The 21,252-nt window shown below is 41.4% G+C and overlaps 1 protein-coding gene across 2 annotated transcripts in view; it reads left to right on the top strand.

Annotated features, from left to right (window-relative positions):
- The window catches only part of EPHA4 (EPH receptor A4), a 138,792-nt gene that overhangs the window by 68,256 nt on the left and 49,284 nt on the right, over positions 1 to 21,252 (top strand). For both annotated transcript variants that reach the window (XM_074364382.1, XM_074364383.1), the window contains exon 5: positions 7,704 to 8,042. In XM_074364382.1, the coding sequence (XP_074220483.1) occupies positions 7,704 to 8,042 (339 nt within the window). The remainder of the gene's footprint in view (positions 1 to 7,703; positions 8,043 to 21,252) is intronic.

The following is a 21,252-nucleotide window of genomic DNA, read 5'->3' as shown; positions in this document are numbered from 1 at the left end:
TTGTTTTTTTTTTTTTTTAAATAATGGGCAGTTCTGCCTTGGCTCTAAAATCGTTGCTAAAACACATAAACTGCCCTGATAAAAGGTTACGCACTGTGAATTTATCTCGGAGGAGGTGTCCCGGCAGCAGTCGTCCTGTAAACTCACCCCCAACAGCAGAGACAGAGAAAGCAATTAGTAGCAGAAACATATACAGCTGTCGGGGGGCTGCATGGGCTTTATTTCAGAGTCAGAACTTACACACCCCAGCTGTTTATTCTGCCTCGGAACCTGTCTTTCAGCTGCAGAGAGATTAACAAAGGCTTATCTGAAGGGTTAGAGGGTTTTACAGCTGAAACACTGAAGTATTATTGACAGTCCAAAAGTTGTACGTGATTAATGAAGCCTCATGAAATGGACCTCCACACCCAAGGTGCTTCTTCCTCAGAAGCGATGTCTTGTTCCGGCTGCCGTGGCATTTTAGCGGGGTGACAGTAGCGCTTCAAGAAATTGATCATTTAAGAATTACGTTTCTGCCCGTGCTCTGGGGGAATGTTTCTTCCCACGTCCAGAATTAATTTCATGGCTCAGGCATTAAATTTTAAGATGGTGATTAAAAATCAGTTAAGTAGTAAAAGTCTGCGATAGCTCTGGAAACCACATTGTACTTGAGCTGGGCTACTTTGGTTTCCTGTCAGCTTGTCTCCTAGTCTTGACTGCAGACTTTTTTTAATTTAACCTTTGAGCAGGTGATTGCCTCCACTGCCCGGACCCCCATCGCCTTTTGTGATGTGATAACATCCAAATGCTGCGACTGCGATGCTTCTGAGGAGTGAGCTGGACTGGCCTAAGGAATCATCGCTCATTTATTTGTTCAGCAGACACCTAATAAGCATCTTCTACAAGTTTGGCATCTTTCTAAAGGCTGGGAGACTCTCGTAAAGCAGAATAGGGAAGATTCCTGTTGTCACAGAGCTTCTGTTCTAATAGTCATATAAATAATAAAACAAGATAATATAGACTTCTCACAAGAAGGAAAGAACAAAAGATCATGTAATAGAGTAAAATGGAGGAAAGGGGAGGATTTCGCTTTGTGAAGAGTGGTGAGGACCAAGGGGGTGAGATCTGAACTGAGACCCAGGGGGAAGGAGGCAGCTCTTGAAAGAGCCAGGGGACAGAATTCCAGGCAGAACTACCGAGTCTAAAGAATTTGAGTTGCATGTTTAAAGTTTTGCGACCAATGTGAGTTTTAAACTTGACTCATTTCTAACCCTTGGTTCTGGAGTCTGTTGGCACTTTAATTCCAGTTGTTGTAAGAAACAGAAATTTCAGGTTTATGTGGCACACTACACCACATATCCACAGAGATTTAAACCCTTTGGCAGAACCCACTTTTAAATGCAGTTAGCATAATGGGTTTCCATCCTTTGTGGAAGTTCCACTTACTTGCTATATGAATAAAAAAGTGAATTGTATCTGACTTGTGACTTTGGGGTGAGGTGCTTAAGGAGCAGTTATCCTGACCTAGGCTATCCATGCATTGGCTCATACCAAACTCCTAGTTCACACTGGAGGCATTTATGACTTGGGGTTTAGTGTTGGCTGATCTTTTTTAAACGATTTAATTAAGGCTCCTATAGATTTCATGCAAATATGAAACATCAGGTTTTCCTAAATGAGCTACTTTAAATCCTGACATAAGCCATCAAGTGTGTCCTCTCAACTACTCAGGAATTGTACTTTAGTCTAATACGTGAGAGGGAGGAATGACGATTTGTGGAATTGCTGGAATTTTCTTTGATGCTTGGAATATCGCCCTTCTTAAATGTCACAGTCACTTAATTTCTCTAGATAGTATGTGGTTCGTTTCTAGAAGCCTGTCTTTTCCCAGAGGAATGCACATGATAGGTTAAGGAAGATCAAGATCCCTTTTATGATAAAACACGCTATGATACGATAGTCCTTTGCTTCTGCTGTAATTTGGCTACAGTTTCTTGGGACTTCATGCTGTCAAACTCCTGTCAATGGAATGCAAGTTGACATCCCACTAGAAAATAATAATTATCCATTGTAGCACCTTTCATCAGGACCTGCTGGGCCGTACAGAAAGTATTTCACACCAGTGAAACGAATGGATGTTCATTAAATTTATCTGCACTGCCAAGAAACACAGAGCCCATTTCTTTCAGAGCGCTGAGAAACTCAAAAAATAGGCCATCACGTACTCTGTATTTTATTCCTTCCTTAGTCAAAGAAGGTAGGTATGATTTGGACTTTACAAGCCAGAGTTGTTACCTGACCTTTATAAGTGTGTGAATCAGGGGGGTGATCTCCTTAGATTAGTTCAGAGTATGCTTGAAGTCCCTAGAATTTTGTGCAAATTAGAAGTGATTGTTTTTCTAGGAAGAAGGTACATTGCTCCCAGCAAACTCTCTGCAGCAGGGGATGGTAGACTATGGCCTGAAGGTCAAATTCAACTGCCTCTGTTTTTGCAAACAAAGTTTTCTTAGAATACAATCATACCCCTTTGTTCAGGTATGGCCTACGATCAAGGCGCAGTGAGGAGTTGAACACGTTGCCAGAGAGACCACATAGCCCATTAAGCCTAAAATACTGACTATCTGACCCTTTTAGAGAAAATCTGTTGAACACTGTTCTAAAGGATTAGTCAGTAAAGGATTATTGCGTTTGACTTTTGGTTCTGGTAGTTCAGCTATTTACCTGTGCCACTAAATTGTGTTAAAAATATGAAGGGCATTCTAAATATGAGAACTTTAAAACAGTTTGCATCTGGCCCCATTCTTTGATGTAGAAAGAGAACCTGAGGCTTATATGTGAATTTCAAGCGGGCTTTACAAATAAAAGCAAAAATTTAAAGGAAGGACGCTTACTTTCCCTGAAAGATACTTCAGTATTTGATTGATTTGTATTTAAAAATGTCTTAATTTTGATCATAAGAATAACATTAAAAAGTAAACTGTACTTCTATAAAGGCTTATAAGGAAAATGCCTTTGAAAGTGTTAAAATTAACTTTCTTCCGAGAGAAGTGTTCCATAGGTCCGTGCCTGAAGAAATTATCATCCTGAAATCAAGGTGGAGAAAGGAAAGTCATAATGTCAAATCCCAACTGTACAAAACTTCCACTGATAGGGCCCACATTTTAAATTCCCAGCCATACTGGCTGGTGATGGAGCTAAAAAAAAATGAGGGCAGAGTGTTTGCCCTTACGTCTTCCCAGTGCTCACAGAGTCCATGTTTAACTTCCTTTAGTCTCTTCCTTGCCCCTTGAATTCCCTGCCCCTTCCTTCAGCTATCCAGGAAAGTATTAAAATGAATCAGAGTATTTTTTTTCCTCCCTCTCCTAGAGCAGGCGACAGATACTGGACACAGTACAGATTTGTTGAGTCATTGAATGACTCCATGATCCCTCCCAGCAGAAGCAACCACCTCTATTTGCTGTAAAGCCCTCCTACTTGTCCCAGAGTATTTTTAAGTGACAGGCAAGAGGAACTTGAATTAAACTAACTACACTGAGATGCTCCTTTATCAGACCTAATGGTTAAGTATCTGTATGTGAAAAGCTGGCCAGTACATCCTTAGCTCAGAGAAGCCTGTATTAATTCCCAGGCTTGAATTAACACTGGAGGTAAGTGGGCATGAGATGCATCGGAGGACTTTGTTAGTTTTCCATCCAGTCATTCACTCATTCATGACTCATCAGGTGTTTATTGAGCTTGCTTGAACTAAGATTCGTGGGAGACACTGGGAAATGATGACGACATCAATCCTTCTTTTGAGGAGCACAAAGACTGGGGATAGAAACAGATATGCAACATTATGTCTGATTAGCAAGACCCCTTTACGTGTTCCAAACAAAGTAAGAAATAGAAATAACACCCTGAAATATGGAAAAATATCATAAGCAGGGTTACTACCAGTCCTACATTCAGGCCCGTAGGGGGCAGTTTGGAAGACATAAAACTATTCACAAAGACCAACAGCAGCGACCTGATGTTGCTGTGTGCTTAGTAGATACAATGTCAATATGAAGACTAGAAAATTACATGGTACAATTTATCCCACTTTGTTATCAATTTCGTATTTGTCACTGGAGACAGAGGTAGGCATATTTCTGATAAGAAAGGCAATCATTTTTCAGAAATTTAATTGCTCTTGGCTATCTGGATTTGGTGCTCTTACTGAGCCAAACTCGGGCCTGCTCGCCTAATAAGCAGCAAAGCCAATCTAGAGACGGAAGATCGTGGTGAAGGAAAGTACAGCATTTATTGCAAGGCAGCAAGGAGAATGGGTAGCTCAAAAGACCAGAGCTCTCCAATGGCTTTCAGAGAAGGGTTTCTAAAGACAGTGTGAGGGAGAAGATCATGGGGCCCATGATCAGCTTCTCCTTTGTTCTCTGACTGGTTGATGGTGAGGTGACAGGGTGGTGTTTTGAGAATCTTAGTCTTCAACCTCCTGATTCCAACTGGTCTGGGGTCTAGTGCTTGTGGTCAGCATGCAGTTAATTTCTTCCACCTGGTGCAGGTTTAAGGATCTGCAAGATACCTGTAGCAGATGGCTCAGGATAGTATCTGTAGCCCTTGAGGAAGAACTCAGGGTCTTTGTTTTATTGCTAAACTATTAGTATTATGTCTTACTTGACTGTTATCCTTTGTTTCTGCATGTTCCCAGGAAGGCCTGGCAGGGTCCTGCTGGGTTTCAATACTTGCAAAAAAAAGAAGAAAGATAATCTAAGAGTTAAGTTTTTTTTTTTTTTTCCTTCTGGATGCCTTGTGTGTATTGAGAAAACTCACGTAACTCAGAGTGCCTGTTTTCTTTTCTCTTTAGTCATCTCTGCAGGTAATTGTTTTAAGATGCTGTTGTTAAGTATGACTAGATTGACTTTTGGCTGTATTAAAGTCCATGCTTTCTTCTCTTTTTCTTGAGAAGAGAATATTTTTTCTGAGGAAGAGATGGCCCATCTCTATAAATGGAAATAAATGTAATACTGATATATTTACCATCTTTTAATTGGCAAGAATTTTAAGAAAAGAAAAGCCACAAACACAATACAACCACCATTGTGATTTTAATTCATAAAGCGTGTGTCCTTTCCTTGGCTTATGCACCCCAACATTATAATCATCCTCGGTGGATATTTCTAGTATTTCCTTCCCGCTACCTCAATCTTCTGGTTATCGTCCAATTTCTAAGCTGCTACTATGCCCCATGTAACCATCACTCCTTCTGCAGCAAAACATAAAAACATACGCCATACAATTCACTAAACCATTCATGGAGGCAACGTTGAACTTGAACTTGCTTAGTTCTCTGTCTTCCCTTGAACATCACCCCCAGGGTAGATTCTTACAGAATCGCTACCCAAAGGAAGAAAGCTGTTTTGGGCTACGTCTTGTTTTCATGCCAGCCCTCCATTTTGAAATCCTGCAGCATCTTTGTTATTTTTTTTTCACGTGGCAGAGTTATATCTCTGAGTCCTGTGACCATTTAGTTTTCTGCTCCATTTCTTCTCTGTTTAGACACTGCCATGCCCCGTCCTACATACTAATTACTGACTTTTTGCTTCTGCAGTGCTTGATTCATTGTGTCACATTTTCCCATGTGAAAGTGGACCGGGAACCTTGGCAAGGAGGTTAATGGATTGAAGAGTCACTCTTATTTAACCCTGAAAGTCACAGGAAAATAAGAACCAGTGGCTTGACCCATTTTATGAACCAGGCTGTGGTCAACTTCAGCTGCAGGCTAGCAGTGGATTTCAATCAGATGGCAAAGAAGCAGCTACAGAATTTGAACAGGATTGAAGATCCACACTCCCTTTTCCTATCTTTATCTCTCAAAATTTGGCTGAAGCTACTGATTTTTTGTTATTTTACCTTTAATGGGGAGTGGGAATAATCCCAGGGAGGGAGTTAGGATTTTTGGATTTTAGTCAGATTCTGTCACTCATTTGGTCGCATGAACTTTCAGATTATCAGATTCATTTTCTGGATCTCAACTGTCTCATCTATAAAATGAGGCTATTTCATCAAATTATCTTTAACATCTTATCTGGCTCTAGGAGTCTGTGATTTCAAATAGCTCTAAGCATTTATCTAAAAAAAAAAAACACAATTTGTTAAAAAAAAAACATTTAGTTAACTCTCTGTTATTTTCCATCACTCTGCTGAGAACCATAGATACAAATTTGAAATCTAAACAAGAAGGAAATTTGTGCTTTCCTTCTGAGGTCTTCTGTGAAGGCAATCTTACCTTTAACACAGATTTTACACCATTGTTTTTCCTTTAAAGTTATCAGAGTGGGGAGCAGGTCTTAACAACTAGGAGCGAGATTATTGGTGATTAGTCTCAAGGGAGATTGGGAGGTTCTGCTTACCTTATTAAAATAAAGTCTTCGATTAAGTTGTATAAAAAGAAAACGGACGTGAATTACCCTTATTCAGTGTTACCCCCACAGTCCTTTAACCATCCGTCACCATGAGCTAGTAATAAATATGACTCTTTATTCTTAAAAGTTACTTCTTCCAGTTCACGCACAAGGACTGCTCCGGATGAGCAGCCCCCCATTGTTGTCGACTAGATGACCCTTCTCCTGACCTCATGCAGGCTTCCAGTTAATTTCCTTTTCCTGAGGAACAGGGACAAATTTCCGTGAAAGCAATCATTACAAATAATTTGGAGTAGAATAGAAGCAATGAGCAAGGAACCTCAAATTTTCATTAAAACTTAATTTGGCTCTTTTCTTGGAAGACCCAAATGGGAAAGAGGACAGATAAGAGAAAGCTTTCCAGCTGTTGGATTGAGCCAGTATTTTTCATTAGATGGTGGTGGGCATCTTTTATACTTTTGGAACCAACTCAGACCAGGAAAATTCCCTTTTTTCTCCCACCCTGATTCTCCTCCCTTGAAGACAGTGTCACATCACCTTGGTATATTAAAGATTTATCTACAGCAAGAATCAGGAGGGTTCAACATGATTCTGTGATCTTATTTATCGTTACTGTTTTTAAACCAACCATTATGTTGTTTATGATCGGTTGTTCTGTTTCAAAACTGCCACTGCCACCATTCATATATCAGAAACCTTTGATGTCATTGGAAATAAGTTTCTTAAAAAGGGCCAGTGCAGCCGTAGTCAGTTGAGGGGCAAGACGTAGGGTCTTGGGAGCTTTTGCACAATCCTTGCCTTGGAGATGAGATTTCTCAACAACTATATCTTCCACATCTCTGCAACCAGATAAACCAGTTCTTACTAATTACCCACAAACAGCTAAATGCTCAACTGCCACATCGAACTGAAGAGGCATATCTATACAATTCAGTTAATTTTATTCCATGTTGATGACACACTGTACTTGGGAATCATCATTTATCTTCACAAGTGTTGTTCCAACCGTTAGTTTACCAGAGTCCCACAACAGCCTTGGGAACTTGGCACATTGGATGCAGAATTGCTTTACATCTCAGGGTGACAGTCAACGTTACCTCTGTTTGTACAGGAAAGAGAATGACACTCACACACACAGCCTTCTCTCCCATTGCTCTTTTGAAAGATTTTTTGCTGACTTGATTTGCTTCTTGCTTTCTTTGCCAGACGGGCCCATCTTAATGTCTTGTCGCTGCAGAGAATAATGTAAGCTCCGAGAGATTCCGAAAGGCAAGTTTCAGTTCTCCGTGTGACAGTATTTTTTTTTTTTTCTTTCTCCAGGCCCACCATCTGCTCCTCTAAACTTGATTTCAAATGTCAATGAGACGTCAGTGAACTTGGAATGGAGCAGTCCGCAGAACACGGGTGGCCGCCAGGACATTTCCTACAACGTCGTGTGCAAGAAGTGTGGAGCTGGTGACTCCAGCAAGTGTCGACCCTGCGGAAGCGGGGTCCACTACACCCCACAGCAGAACGGCCTGAAGACCACCAGGGTTTCCATCACGGACCTCCTGGCTCATACCAACTACACGTTCGAAATCTGGGCAGTGAATGGAGTGTCCAAGTACAACCCCAGCCCAGACCAATCCGTGTCTGTCACAGTGACGACCAACCAGGCAGGTAGGAATCGGATCCAGTTTACCGTGAGATCTAACCATGTATAGACAGAGAGCTTGTATTGCCATCCATGGAGGCTGCTAAAGTTCTACAGCTGAAGAAGAACTACTGGGATCTAATTATAAACCTGTGAGCTGTGTTATAATACAAAAGATACTTAAAGGATGTTTATTTATTCAGCAGGTGTTTTTTCGATACCAACTGCATAGCATGTCCTGTCCTAGGTGGTGGAGATTAAATGAAGGCTAAGACAGTGTCTGATGGAAAGCAGATGACAGACAGTCCAGTGAGTTGGGTCACTTCATGCTGCACTCCTCTTGTAAGGGATACGTCGTGGCCATTTTAGTGATGAGGTTGTGGTTGGGTATCAGAGCACTTACAGATTATGTAGGATGGTAAAACTGATTTTATATTGACATTTGGTGTATTTTACAACAAAAAAATTTAGCAGCTGTAGTTTTGATCTTGCTTTTTTTTTCATTTTAAAATTTTAAAATTAATCGTCATGGATCTTTCCGAGAATCACCATGTAAATCTCTGAACCGTGAATGGCTCAAGGGCCAGCTTGATCTCTGTGGTTGGCAAGATGTTCCTTAAAACACATCCTCCTTTTGCAACCATTTTCATAGCTAAATTCCCAATTGACAGGTGGCCAGGGGGTGGTTAATTTACCCCGTCTTCTGTGTCACTTTCCTTTTCTAATTCGATGACTAGAAAACATGTTCTGTTCATGAAGTGTTTCTGCTGAGTTAATTGCAGAACAGTTATCAAACCTCGTCTATCAGATATTCCGAAGTGTGAATTAGAATCCAGATTTCTCGGCTCTGCTCCTGGCCCGCTTACTCCCATCCTTCCCCAGAAAAAGTCTCCACGCTTTCTCATGCTGTTTTTCCGTTCTGGATTTCCACCATGTGCTTCACATTGCCAGCTCCCTGTTATTTATTTCTGAGGACTTAGGGGAGAAAAAGACTGTGGTTTATCTTTTTGTGAAGCTCTTAAGAACAACACACGTTGCCGGAAAAAGATTATCAATTGCCAACAATCCTATTGCTTTTTATTGCATTTTTTTCTCCTAAATAAATGTTTCAGTAAGTGCACTCGCTAGTTAAGTCAAACATATCTGTACTAACTGACTCTATAGTGAGAAATACTCCAGTGTCCCAATCCAAAGCCATTATTTTCCCACTTTGCCCTGAACTCTTTAGAAGAAATAAAAAGTTAAGACTAGGGGGAGATTCCAAACTAAACTACAGTGGCAGACCTTCCTGGAAAGTAGTTTCAGTTACACAGTTGTGACCAGTCCTTTAAAATACACGGTGTGAACAGATCATCTGATTAGCTTTCTGCCTTTTATTTTTGCAGTTTTAGGAAATGAACACTGTTGGGTCATCGCTTTTGTTCCTCTAAAAGGCTAGTGTGATTTAGGGGGTTCTGACAGCATCGCAAGTACATTGTGATTGCCAGCTTATTATCAGTTCTTTTCTGGAAGAAGGCAGTGGAAATATTGTACGTAGATCCTGGGAAACACATTGGTGCCACTGGTGTCTCTGAGTTACGAGGAGCGGAGAAGATGCAGAGTGGTTTCTGCACCCCTGGAGAATCTGGTTTATGATTCAATCAATATTTTTACATTCAGCCCTCCTTTCCCCTTTCCGCTATCCTCAGATATATCACTACTTCGCGTTCTTAATGGAATTAAGACTAGGAATGGACCTTTTGAAGCCTCAGCTATATAAGGTGACGTCGTTGTCTTTGGTGGAGATTAGCCTCTGGGAGATGATCTGAGCACAAGCTTGGCTCCCACAGATTTTGTGGGGAGACTTCTCTGACTCTCTGTATGCCTAAGAATTCAAGCCAAGGGATTATATCAACACCTACCAAGCCAGAGGCACAAATAAAGGATGGAAGAGAGGCTAAAAATCCTCCGAAAGAAGAAAACGTTACACAAGGGAAGGCAAAAAAGCCAAAGTTTTATTTAAAATGTAGGTGTAATTCTTTTAGATCTAGGAAAAAGGTGGACAGAGAATTCTTCTGACACAATGAGTTTTCTTCTGCCACCCCGTGCAGTCCTGCCGGGAGGTTTGCTGAATAGGACAAAATTCCGGCTCCTTATTTTAATTTTCGTGAAGGGTAATGCTGGGAAGCTGTTCAAAATTAAAAATAAATCTTTCAATAAGGAGACCTCCTAGGTGGCCAGCCAGAGAGCTTCCTCTTAGCAGAGAGCTGGATGTGTGTACAGCGCTGCCTCGTTACCCTACTGTGATTTGGCGTGCTCTAATTCAAAATCACTGGGATGGTTTATCTTTGATTAACAAATCCTTTCTTCATAGCAGCGCAAATTAATAACGTAGGCCAAAATTCTGGGTGAACGTAGCAACCGTAAACTCCATCAAAACTCCCCTAAGCACATTTACAGACACACAATTTTGTTCTAATTGCTGTCCTTCCGATCATTTCATTACATTCAATTCCTTAAGGACCTCTATCGGCAATGATGTCTCGCTCTATAAGGAATACATAGAATAAATGAATGTTAGCTTTTACCACCTGGAGGCCACAAAGGTTTGTGGCTCTGCAGTTTTGTTCTGTTTTCACAGGGTTCTTCTCTCACCAGGAATACATTTTAAAGCACATGAACACAAAACCTAGAATTCCTGGTTTTCTTATCACCACCCCTGGGACTGTCACAGTTGAACAGCTCTGTGAAGGTGCAGTGATGCACCCAAGCTCTTGTTGGAGCCCCCCTCGAAGTCGGGGAGAGCCCCGCTCCTGAGAGACAACAGCTACTTTCTTTTAAAATTATTAGATGCAGGGACGGCATAGCTCAGTGGTGCTGAGTATAGCTGAGTGCGTGCTCGGCCTGTATGAGGTCCTGGGTTCACTCCCCAGTATCGCCATTAAAAATATTAATTTAAATAAATAAATAAATAAATAAATAAACCTAATTACTGCCCTCCCCCCCCAAATAAAATAAAATAGATAATTAATAGCATCTGCGTCGCCCACGTGGCAGCTCCCCATTTGTGAGACCGGACTGTGAGTATCTGAGTGTGGAGATGGGGGTCTAACTGAGCTTTGATCATGCAGTTGTGGAATGTGGTATGAATGGGCCAGGGTTCTCACATGTTATTTAAACCATTCTCACCTACATCCTACAACTGGTGTCTTAAGGGGTTAATAACACCCTTTTCCTCCCCTCCTGAGTTCAAACCCACTTGACACAGAAAACAAGACGAAGGGGGTCTCGGCTTTATTGCCCATCAGCTGATGAAAGGATGTGTGCTTTGTATCTGTGACCAAAAGGGCTGGCTCTGGTGACGCTCGCCGGGTGTCACCCGGAGACAGTGCAGCCCGGCTGGCTGACTGCAGACTCCCTGCCAGGATAAAGCCTGCGCTTTCCAGGTTGCCCAAGTGGATGCTCTGTGCAGGGAGGCAGGTCCGAGGGAGCTGCGAGGGTGGAGCTCATCTGGATGTAGAATCTCTCCTCATCTCTCTTCCTAAGTCACCCCACCCCCACCCCATGCCAGGAGCATGAAGGAGAGGTGAGAGAAGGGGGTGAGAGTGGGGGGGGGGTTGCTCCAGCTGACGTGTCCTGGTGGGAAGACATCAGACAAGGAAAACAATGTTCTCCCTACACTTAACGTTCCTCCGTTACAATCCCGAAGGGACAAAATGAGATTCTCTTGAAAACTCTAATTTTCCTGCCTCCGTCTTCCATCCTCCAGCAACAGTTCCAGCTTTTGTTTAGGCAGAGATGGTTTTGATTCTTATGAAAAATGAATAAGCAGACTGCTGGGTGATTTGCTTTCTAGATGACTTTCCTTCAGTTTACTTTTACTTAAGTGGACCATCTCGGGGAAATGAATACAGGATGTGTCACAAGGAGAGAGAAATGCTGTATAAAAGAAACAAGGTTTTCCTGACCAAGCAACAGAACGGTGACTATTTTTTGCTAAAAATATCAGGATGGCAGCCAGCAGTAGATCGTAATATCACCAAACCAGTTTTTACTCTGCACCCCGTAAACCTCCATACCAGTCGGCCAGCTCTGGGGCTGGACCGTACTCTGGATTGCTTCGTTTGTTTCAAATCACGATGAACCCCCGTAGGTGGTATTCACTCCTAACCCCAAATTGCACCCTGAACAACTGTTAACACTTTTGATTTTTATTTCACATGTGATGTTGTTCTAGGTACTTTACAACAAAATACGTCTGGTCTTCAGTCTCTCTTTAGCACAGCTATAGTATCCCAGAGACAAAATGTCTTTAACACTGGGTTTGGACGAGTTCAGCTATTCAGTGGACTACATAATTATTTGAACCTAGCTAATCTCTAAGATCTCTTCTAATTCTAAACTTCTTTGATTCTGAGCATATCGCCGTGAGCAATGGTCGTGAAAAAGTAGGGCTTAATTTCCATATGATGTTCAGAAACTGGCTCCTAGGGAAATTCCAAGAGTGGGAAAACATTCCAAAGATGTTTGGGCAGAATTATCAGAATGCATCTGAATCTTGCCCCGCTCCCCCATCCCCCCCCCGGGCTGTACCTCTAGTATAGGTGCCCCACACCCCTCCCCAGACCTTTGGCAGTGTCCGAAGATATTTTGGGTTGTCAAAACTGGGAGGAAGGGGAGTGCCGTTGCATTTAGTTGGTGAAGTCCAGGAATACTGCTCAACATCCTATAATGCACAGGACAGCCTCCCATAACAAAGAACTGTCTGGTCTGAAATGTCCTTCCTGTCACAATCGAGAAACTCTGCTCTAGCGATGTGTTTGAAAAACAGATTTTGTGACTTCAGAGCAATGCCCGGCTTCTCAGAGTTCCACCGCTGACCTGTCTTTGCTTGGTTCCACCGCTCCGTTCTGGGAACACCGGGCTCCCAGCTCTGTTCTCAGAGGATAGCAGTTATAAAAGGCCCCTGGGGCCTCTTGTGAGGAATTCCAGTTGCTTTGCCATCAGAATGAACTGGTGCTGCTGGTCACCCTGGCCTTGTTCCCTAAGATGGACAATTAAGAAAGCTGCAAGAAAACCCCACACCGACAATGAAGTGGCAGGAACCAGGCTGTGACGCCACTGCGCAGTGCGGAGCAGATGTTCAACACCTGTCTGTTGACGCTTACACTTATTTACAGTAAAAGCAGTGAAATCTCTTTGTCAAGTAGTGATAAAGTTAATAAAATCAAAATAATGAGTAGAGAAAAGAAAATAGCTAAGTACAAGAGGCATCCTGTCTTTTACTTCTCAACTGGTAAGTCCCCATTCTCTCCTTCTTGGCCGTCTTTTAATTAGACACATTATGCTGTTTGAGCGGGATAATTCTCATCCCCACTGGGTCTAATTGCTACCTGTCTCCTAGATAGCAAGAGGATGGCTTCAGGGAGATGGTGGAAGAAAGGGAAGCCGTCTTAGGGCAATTCTGTTAGTTAGTGTGCCCTAGGTGTGGTGGCGCCGGGTTTGGTGGGTCTGAAGCTTAGACGATGTTTGTGTGGTTTCAGAAAAAACCTACAAAATTACAAATATCAAATGAAGAACTGAGCTTTGGAAAGGGCCCATGCAAACTTCTTTAGCTTCAGTGTATAAAATTCTGCCTCCGACTAGATTAAGATCCATGCGGTTGTTAGGTAAGGGGACTGTTGTGTAATTATGCCTCAACGTGCAAAGAAACAGGAAGAAAGTCCAGAAAGCAGGAAGTCCGCTTTGGCCTGATAGGAAAGGCGATGAAGTTCAAAGTCATTCTGGAGTGGTTCTGGCCTGTAATTAAGGGTGAGGGACTGCGTTGGATGGGCCTGAAATGTGGTTCAAGAGCAAATTAATAAGCAGAAAGCACAATCCTGGTGATTGCAAGAATGGGAACGGATTGCTAAACCCAAATGAGATATGAAGGACCCAGCATTTCTGTAACTTGAAATGGAAGGGCGGATGGGGAAATACCTGTTGATGTGTTAGAGGCACAGATACTTGGCTTCTGTTGGTGCTTTTGAGCAGGGGGTGGCAAACCAGGGCCCAAATCTTTGTTTTTTATTTGTTTGTGGGATTTTATTTGTTTGTTTGTTTGTTTGTTTTGTTTTTGTCTTTGGGTTTTTCTGGTTTGGTTTGGTTTGGTTGTTTTGGTTTTCTGTTTTGTTTTGTTTTGTTTTAATTGAGGTATCATTGATTTACAATGTTGTGTTGAATTTCTGGTGTACAGCATAGTGATTCATTTATACATACAGATACTCCTTTTCATCCTCTTTTTCACTATAGGCTATTACAAGGTGCTGGATATAGTTCCCTGTGCTATACAGTAGGACCTTGTTTTTTATCTATGTTACATACAGTAGTTAAAATCTACAATTCTTAAACTCCAAATTTATCCCTCGCTACCCCTTTCTCCCTGATAACCATAAGTTTGTTTTCTATGTTGAATCTGTTTATTTGTCTCATTTTTGGTCTCATATGCGTCATATGATATTTGTTTTCTCTGTCTGACTTACTTCACTAAGTATGATCATCTCTAGGTCCATCCATGTTGCTGCAAATGGAATTATTTTATTATTTTTTATGGCTGAGTAGCATTCCATTATATAAATATACCACAACTTCTTTATCCAGTCATCTGTCAATGGACATTTAGGTTGTTTCCATGTCTTGGCTACTGTAAATAGTGCTGCTGTGAACATTGGGGTGCATGTATCTTTTTGAATTAGTTTTCTTCAGATTGGGATTGCTGGATCACAGGGGAAGTCTGTTTTCAGTTTTTGGAGGAATCTCCATACTGTTTTCCACAGTGGCTACATCAAACTTCATTCCCACCAACAGTGTAGGAGGGTTCCCTTTTCTCCACACCCTCTCCAGCATTTATCATTTGTGAACTTTTTAATGATGGCCATTCTGACAGGCGTGAGGTGATACTTCACTGTAGTTTTGATTTGCATTTCTCTGTTAATTAGTGATATTGAGCATCTTTTCATGTGCCTATTGCAGGGCCCAAAACTTGATTCTCCACCTTGTGTGAGCCAACCCACTAAGAATGTGTTTTTCCATTTCCAAAGGGCTGAAGATAATCAAAAAATAATATTTTGCAAAGTTTGGCAATTGCGTAAAATTCAAATTTCAGTGTCCGTGAAGAAGTTTTACTGGAATATGGGCCTACTCATTTGTGTGTGTGTTGTCTAAGGCTACTTTCCCGGAACCACAGCAGAGCTGAGTTGGTCAGACAATCGTCTGCAGAGTGAACATACTCACCATCTAGGTCTCTACAGAGCAAGGTTGCCGATCCCTGCTCTGGGGTACTAAATCAAAAGAGGACCAGTCAGTGAGGAGGTTGAGAAGATGTTGAAATGCTCATGTCATTTGTCAGAGACTGCTCTGGCCAAAAGACTGGGTGGATTGACATTTAGGTTAATTTCACGTCGGAAACAATTTTGACATTTAGCAAGACAACTTTTTTCCTAGAGGTTTTGACTCTATGAACAAGATTTCAAGAAAAAAATCATTAGGATTTCCAACATGCTTTTGCTTTCTTGTACCACAAATCTTCATCCAGTCACTCTCAGGTCTAAATATATAACATGGAATGTGCTGACTGTTCTGCTCAGGCGGTGTTTTGGTTCTCTTGAAAACATGCATTCTTAGCATTGTTGTATGATTCCTAGATGCTGGCAGCATTTTTTTTTTTAATAATCATCTGTGCTGCTTTTTAACGTCACTCCCTCCCCGCGATGATTTCTCATTTGCCTTTGATCTCAAGTAAATTATAGTTTTCTTTTTCCTTACTCCTAAGAAATTTAAAGGAAAAGCACACGATGTAACTAGTGAAGTCTATAAGGCAAAAATTTTTCTAAAGACACATTTAAAAATTTTTTGAATAAACTGTAAAGCTATTCCATTGAGAGATGTTGCTGAAAAGCTACTGGTGCATCCTTAGCAGTTGGTATGTAATTGTTAGGACCTCTAAGACAGAAGCAGCTGGTTGGAGGGTCCTTTCGTGCCTGGGTCATCATGGGCCTAAACAAGGCTCCAGAGAAGTCGGGCTGTGGTTTTCTCATTAACAGCTCTGATCTAGTCGTGGGCTCCTGATTTAGTTCTAATGCCTAGGAAATGTACATTTTTGAAACATGCAGTACAGTTTTTTTTAAGGGAACAGTCTCTCAATTCTAACTTTATACATAAAATAATTTTCTATCCTATATTGTTGCCACCCCTGTAATTATTAACTATGTTCACTAATTATGATCATAATTAGGAATCAAATAAACTGGTAGGTATACAGGGGGACAGCTTCTTGTGCGTGGCACCACCAGGGTCCATGAATTGGTATACAGAGCAGATGGCACAAGTTCTGGTGAAAAGAAAAAGATGAAAGCTTCCCCAAAGCACCTACTTTTGGAATTAAAATCACCCAGCTTCAAGGTTGACTGAACAGCACAGACAAACAGTGTGTCTGTAAAGCCTAGTGCTAATCATTGCATGTAAGGAAAAATTGGATTGCACTTTTTAAAGAGGTGAATATTTCACTCTAAGAAAGTGGAGGTTTTATTTGCACACCCAGGACTGAGAGCACTATTTTTCCTGATGCATTCCCCTTCGGTCCTCTACAAGTATACGCACATGTTCATTTGTGAGGAGGGAAATCCGCTCACCAGCATTCACCTTAAACACTTGACAGTCTTAGCCCTGATTTGTACTCATTCCTTCGAGCACTACGGCCAACTCTCACACCCTATGGAGAAACCATCGAGAGATCTGAAAAATACGTGCCCAGCTGAGATGAGCAATGAGCAGTGCAGAGCTAGCAAAGATTCTAGACAGGCTTCTGAATTGTCCAGTTGTCACTCGAGCTGGCAGAATGAATGACTGTCTCCTCCAAGGAGCCAGTAGAGACTCTCCAGGGTCCAGTTTTCAACTAAGCGTCAATAAAAAGATCCAGAGAAACTTTTATCAAAGCTCTCATTAACCCCATACTGATGTCTTTAAAGAGTCTTTCTTGAAACACCAGGAAAACCAAGAGCCGTGCTGCAGGACTAGTCCTGCATTGAGAGCTTGTAAATCTGCAGGGCTAATTAAGATGCTGGTCTCTGTCACCTCACTGTACAGAACCTTCTCTGAAACTCAGCATTCGGGTGCTGTTTTCATGCAGGTATACAGTAGGAGGGCATGTCGTGTGTTGTCTTCAGGTAAAGTCTCAAGGGGATTCTTTTTAGGATTTACACTTTGATCTGTCAAGATAAGCAAACCTTACTAAGCTCTATCCATGAGTATTAAAAAAACTCTCTCTTTCTTTTTAAGTGTGTCTTACCCTACTGTCCCCTTTTACCCCAGCACACACACGCTTCTCCCTCCTTCGCTGTGCCAGAAGGATGAAATAATTTCCATAGGTTGCCCCCAAACTATAGTAATAGAACAAGAGAGATGGTGCCAGGCATCACTTGCCTAGCGAACATCATGGCTCTCTTCGGGAATCTCACAAATGATCTGGTCCCACACGTAAAGGTTGGTATCCACAGTGCTGTGGGGATCTGGCTGAATGGTCAGCAGAATAGTGGACACATGGCTAAGGAAACAGCTCTTACATTCAGTACCTTCTTTCCCTATTCAGATACCTATATCTGATTTGATCAGCCCGCCCTCAAGGAACTCTGTTGTGGCTCTCCTGTGTTTCATGTGCTTTATGACAAAGCACAAGGGCTCTTTTCTGAAACGTAATCTGTATTCAATATCTTGTAGTAACCTATAATGAAAAAGAATATGGAAACAAACATATGTATATATATGCATGACTGAAATGTTGTGCTGTACACCAGAAATTGACACATTGTAACTAACTATACTTCAATTTTTAAAAATTAAAAAAAATAATCTATCTAAAATAGCTTATGGGTGTAATGACAGGGATCTGCTATCACTCTTGGAAAGGGAGGAGAGAGAGAGAAGAGGATGGGTGGGCCACTCCTCTTTGCCTGGCATCTTCCAATTGATAATCTGGTTACATGGAGTTCTCAGGTAGTTTGGTCAAAAAGGCCTCTTGAATGAAGGCTGTAGGTAGATGATTTTTAAAAATTTCTTGAGGAAAAGGGCATAACTCAGTGGTAGAACGCATGCTTCGCATGCATGAGGTCCTGAGTTCAATCCCCAGTAACGCCATTTAAACAAACAAACAAATAAACCAACCAACCAACCTAACCAACCCCCCCCAAAATTTTTTTTTTCTTATCTTGGAACCTTTTGTTGGTGACGTGTGCCTACAAACAAGATGTAAATGTGTAACGTCAGTTTCGACCTGCATGCTGAGTAGGGACCTGCCACCAACAGGTTTGCTGCGTGTGTAACAGGCTTGGGTAAGAACAAGCACTGAACAGAGCAGGCTCCCAATGGCTCCCTGGAGAGTTGGTGTTGTCTAGAAAAGGTACTGCAAGCTATCAATCTGCCTCCTGTATCAACCCCTCCATTTTTTAGCATAATTAAGTGTGTACTTTGAGCATAATAACGTGAAGGTGGATGAGAGCGCAGATTCCTGCATGTCCCTTTCTCAAAGCCAGGGGCACACATAGAAACAGGCCAGGGGTTTTGAATACGCACCTAGCTAAAGCTTCATCCAGTGCTCCTTCCACTCCAAGATAATCAAGGCCTTTTTTTTTTTAATCTGAAAATTGCAGATGATCCTAAGAGTTGCAGTTAGAGCCCTTGTTTGCATGGAAGCCCACTGAACCTCATCCTGACCCTACAAGACTTCAGGAGAATGAGATTTTAGGAAACTTTCTAAGAAGATGCTTTTTTTTTTTTTTTTGAGTTTTAGGAAACTTTCTAAGAAGATGCTTTTTTTTTTTTTTTTTTTTTTTTTTTTTTGAGTCAACAAACAAATTCTGTAAAGTGTCCCAGGTACATGTAGATGAAAGTCAGTTGTGTTTCTCTACATTAGCAATGAACAATAAGACAAAGAAATTAAGAAAAAAAATTCAATTTACAATAGCACCCAAAACAGTAAAATATCTATGAATTAATTATTCAAGGAGGTGAAAGACTTGTACACTGAAAACAACAAAACACTGCTGCAGGAGATTAAAGAATGCTTTTGGAGGCTTGGGAGTTCTTGGTGCCAACAGCATCTCATTCCTCCCCATTTAAAATAGGGGTAGGGTTGTCATTACAGTATGTAATCAGGATTCTTGTTGCTTTGTTTTCCACAGAAAGCCAGTAGGACAGACACAGCAAAATCTTGTCCTGGGAAAATTATGAGTGTCTTCTTATATCTAGAACAGTGGTCATAGGATTTTAAAAGCCTAAGTTGTGCTCACAGCCCTCCTGGTCAGTAACGCCAACCAGTCAACTAATTAAGAAGAGGCTGGTAATATACTTGAGGAATCTTGCTATAATATAAAAATGTATTGTTTGGGGAGAATGAAACTTGAGAAGCATCTCACTGTGAACTCTTCAAAAGTATAACCTTAACTGTGTACATTCTTTGTGTGATGGCTTTCACTCTTTCTACCTCCTCTTCCCTTCCTGTTCTAGTACACACACAAAATAACTTCCATACAACTGCCCTGCTCCAACATCTTTTTTAGAGACGATGCTGTGGGACTGTTTCTAGGTGAGACGTTGTCCTAATGAGGTCCTTCCCGTATTTACAGACTGACTCCTGGGTGGAGCTTGTAAATACTGAATTTTATACACTTCGGCAACTTGTATTAGAAAGGTCCCAGTGAGAGGCTGTGAACCTCCTAGTTTAAAAATTCAGGTCCTAAAACAGTTATAACTTTCCTAATACGTCCTTTGTTATTCTCTGTGACTAGAAAAGTCATCTTGAATTGTCAAGCACAGATCCAGTTGGAGACATCTATTGGCCTTAATAACATTTTAAAATTTAACATCTCAGTTGTCTCAGCCTTGGTCTTATAATGCCTCTAGGAGTTTAAACTATCTGGCACATACAATTTAGTTTCTGGCTGATACTCCCAAATAAAAAAAAAAATTAATTCTATGGTTGCAAATTCCCAAGCTTAAAATCCCTTCTCATAAATTATGGTCCTTTTTCTAACCTCCATCATAGCTTTGAAAAGAATTGCCAGAAAGATAGAGTTTCACTTATGAGGCCTGCAAGAGTACCATCTCGTGGCTGCAGTATTTGAGAGCTTAGCATGTGGTGACCATTTGTATATGAAGCGTTTTCAAAATGTGCTGATTGTAATTTAACCCCAAGGTCTCTGTATCTCTTCTCTCCCCTTATCAGTCCCTTCTTTGTGCTTGTGTATCTAGCTAGCAAGAAACCGGGTGAGAAAGCTTTGGTACCAATAAAACAGAGGCTTCCTTAGGTAGCACTAAACCCCAGCTCCTTGGCATTCTGTGCCTCCTGGAAATTGTCCCCTGAATGTTTTGATTCTCTGTGTTCAGAACGTTCCCAGACTTCCATACAGTGAAACCAAACTGAAAATATGATGGAGAGGCTCAGTACTTCACTCAATTCGCTGTCTTCTTGTCTCTCTCTCTTCCTCTCTCTCCCTCTCTCTCTCTCACCACTTGTAACATTTCTGCCATACCACCCAAGACCATCACTTCTCAGTGTTGAGCCGTTGTTCTTAAAGCCAAGCAACATTTGGACTTGGAAAAACTCCGAGTAGCATACAGCACGTAGATTTGCAACCAAAATTGTACTGAAATGTTTCCTCTGCCTGGCTCCCCCTCACAGTGATAATCTGTAGCCTCTAATTTCATGCTCCACTTTATTCTTTGTCAGATATTTTTCATTTCTGTTTTTTTTTCTCTTTTCTGCCTATGTGTTTCAAAATGCAATAATAATAGAAAGTTGAGTTACTGAAAAGTAGTTTGAAAGATAAAAATGACAATAGCTGGTGAAAATGCTTCCCCTTTATGGAGCTTATAACCTCAATTTAGGGTCACCATGACTTTTTTTTTTTTTAAAGCAGCTTATGTGGTCTTTTAAAATAACCATTACAAAAAATAGGTATCCTGTTCCAACTGTATATGTGATGGGGGATTGGATGGCTCAGGAGATGACTAATGGGACTCTGGACCTTTCTGTCTTTAGGTCACCTTCTTGTATCTGGACTCCATCATAAATGGTCCAAGGCCTGACCATCTGGCAGCCATCGAGTGACTATGGTAATAGAATTGGTCTCAGTCCAGGGCTTAGTCGACAGGTGTTCACATCATAAGTGACACTAATTGACTTCCTATCTTTCAACTTGGAAGATGGGAGACCATCATTGAGAT

Source organism: Camelus bactrianus, chromosome 5 (genome assembly GCF_048773025.1).
Source record: "Camelus bactrianus isolate YW-2024 breed Bactrian camel chromosome 5, ASM4877302v1, whole genome shotgun sequence".
In the NCBI taxonomy this organism is placed as follows: domain Eukaryota; kingdom Metazoa; phylum Chordata; class Mammalia; order Artiodactyla; family Camelidae; genus Camelus; species Camelus bactrianus.
Note: the sequence above shows the minus strand (reverse complement) of the source record. Positions and strands in the feature narration are given on the sequence as shown.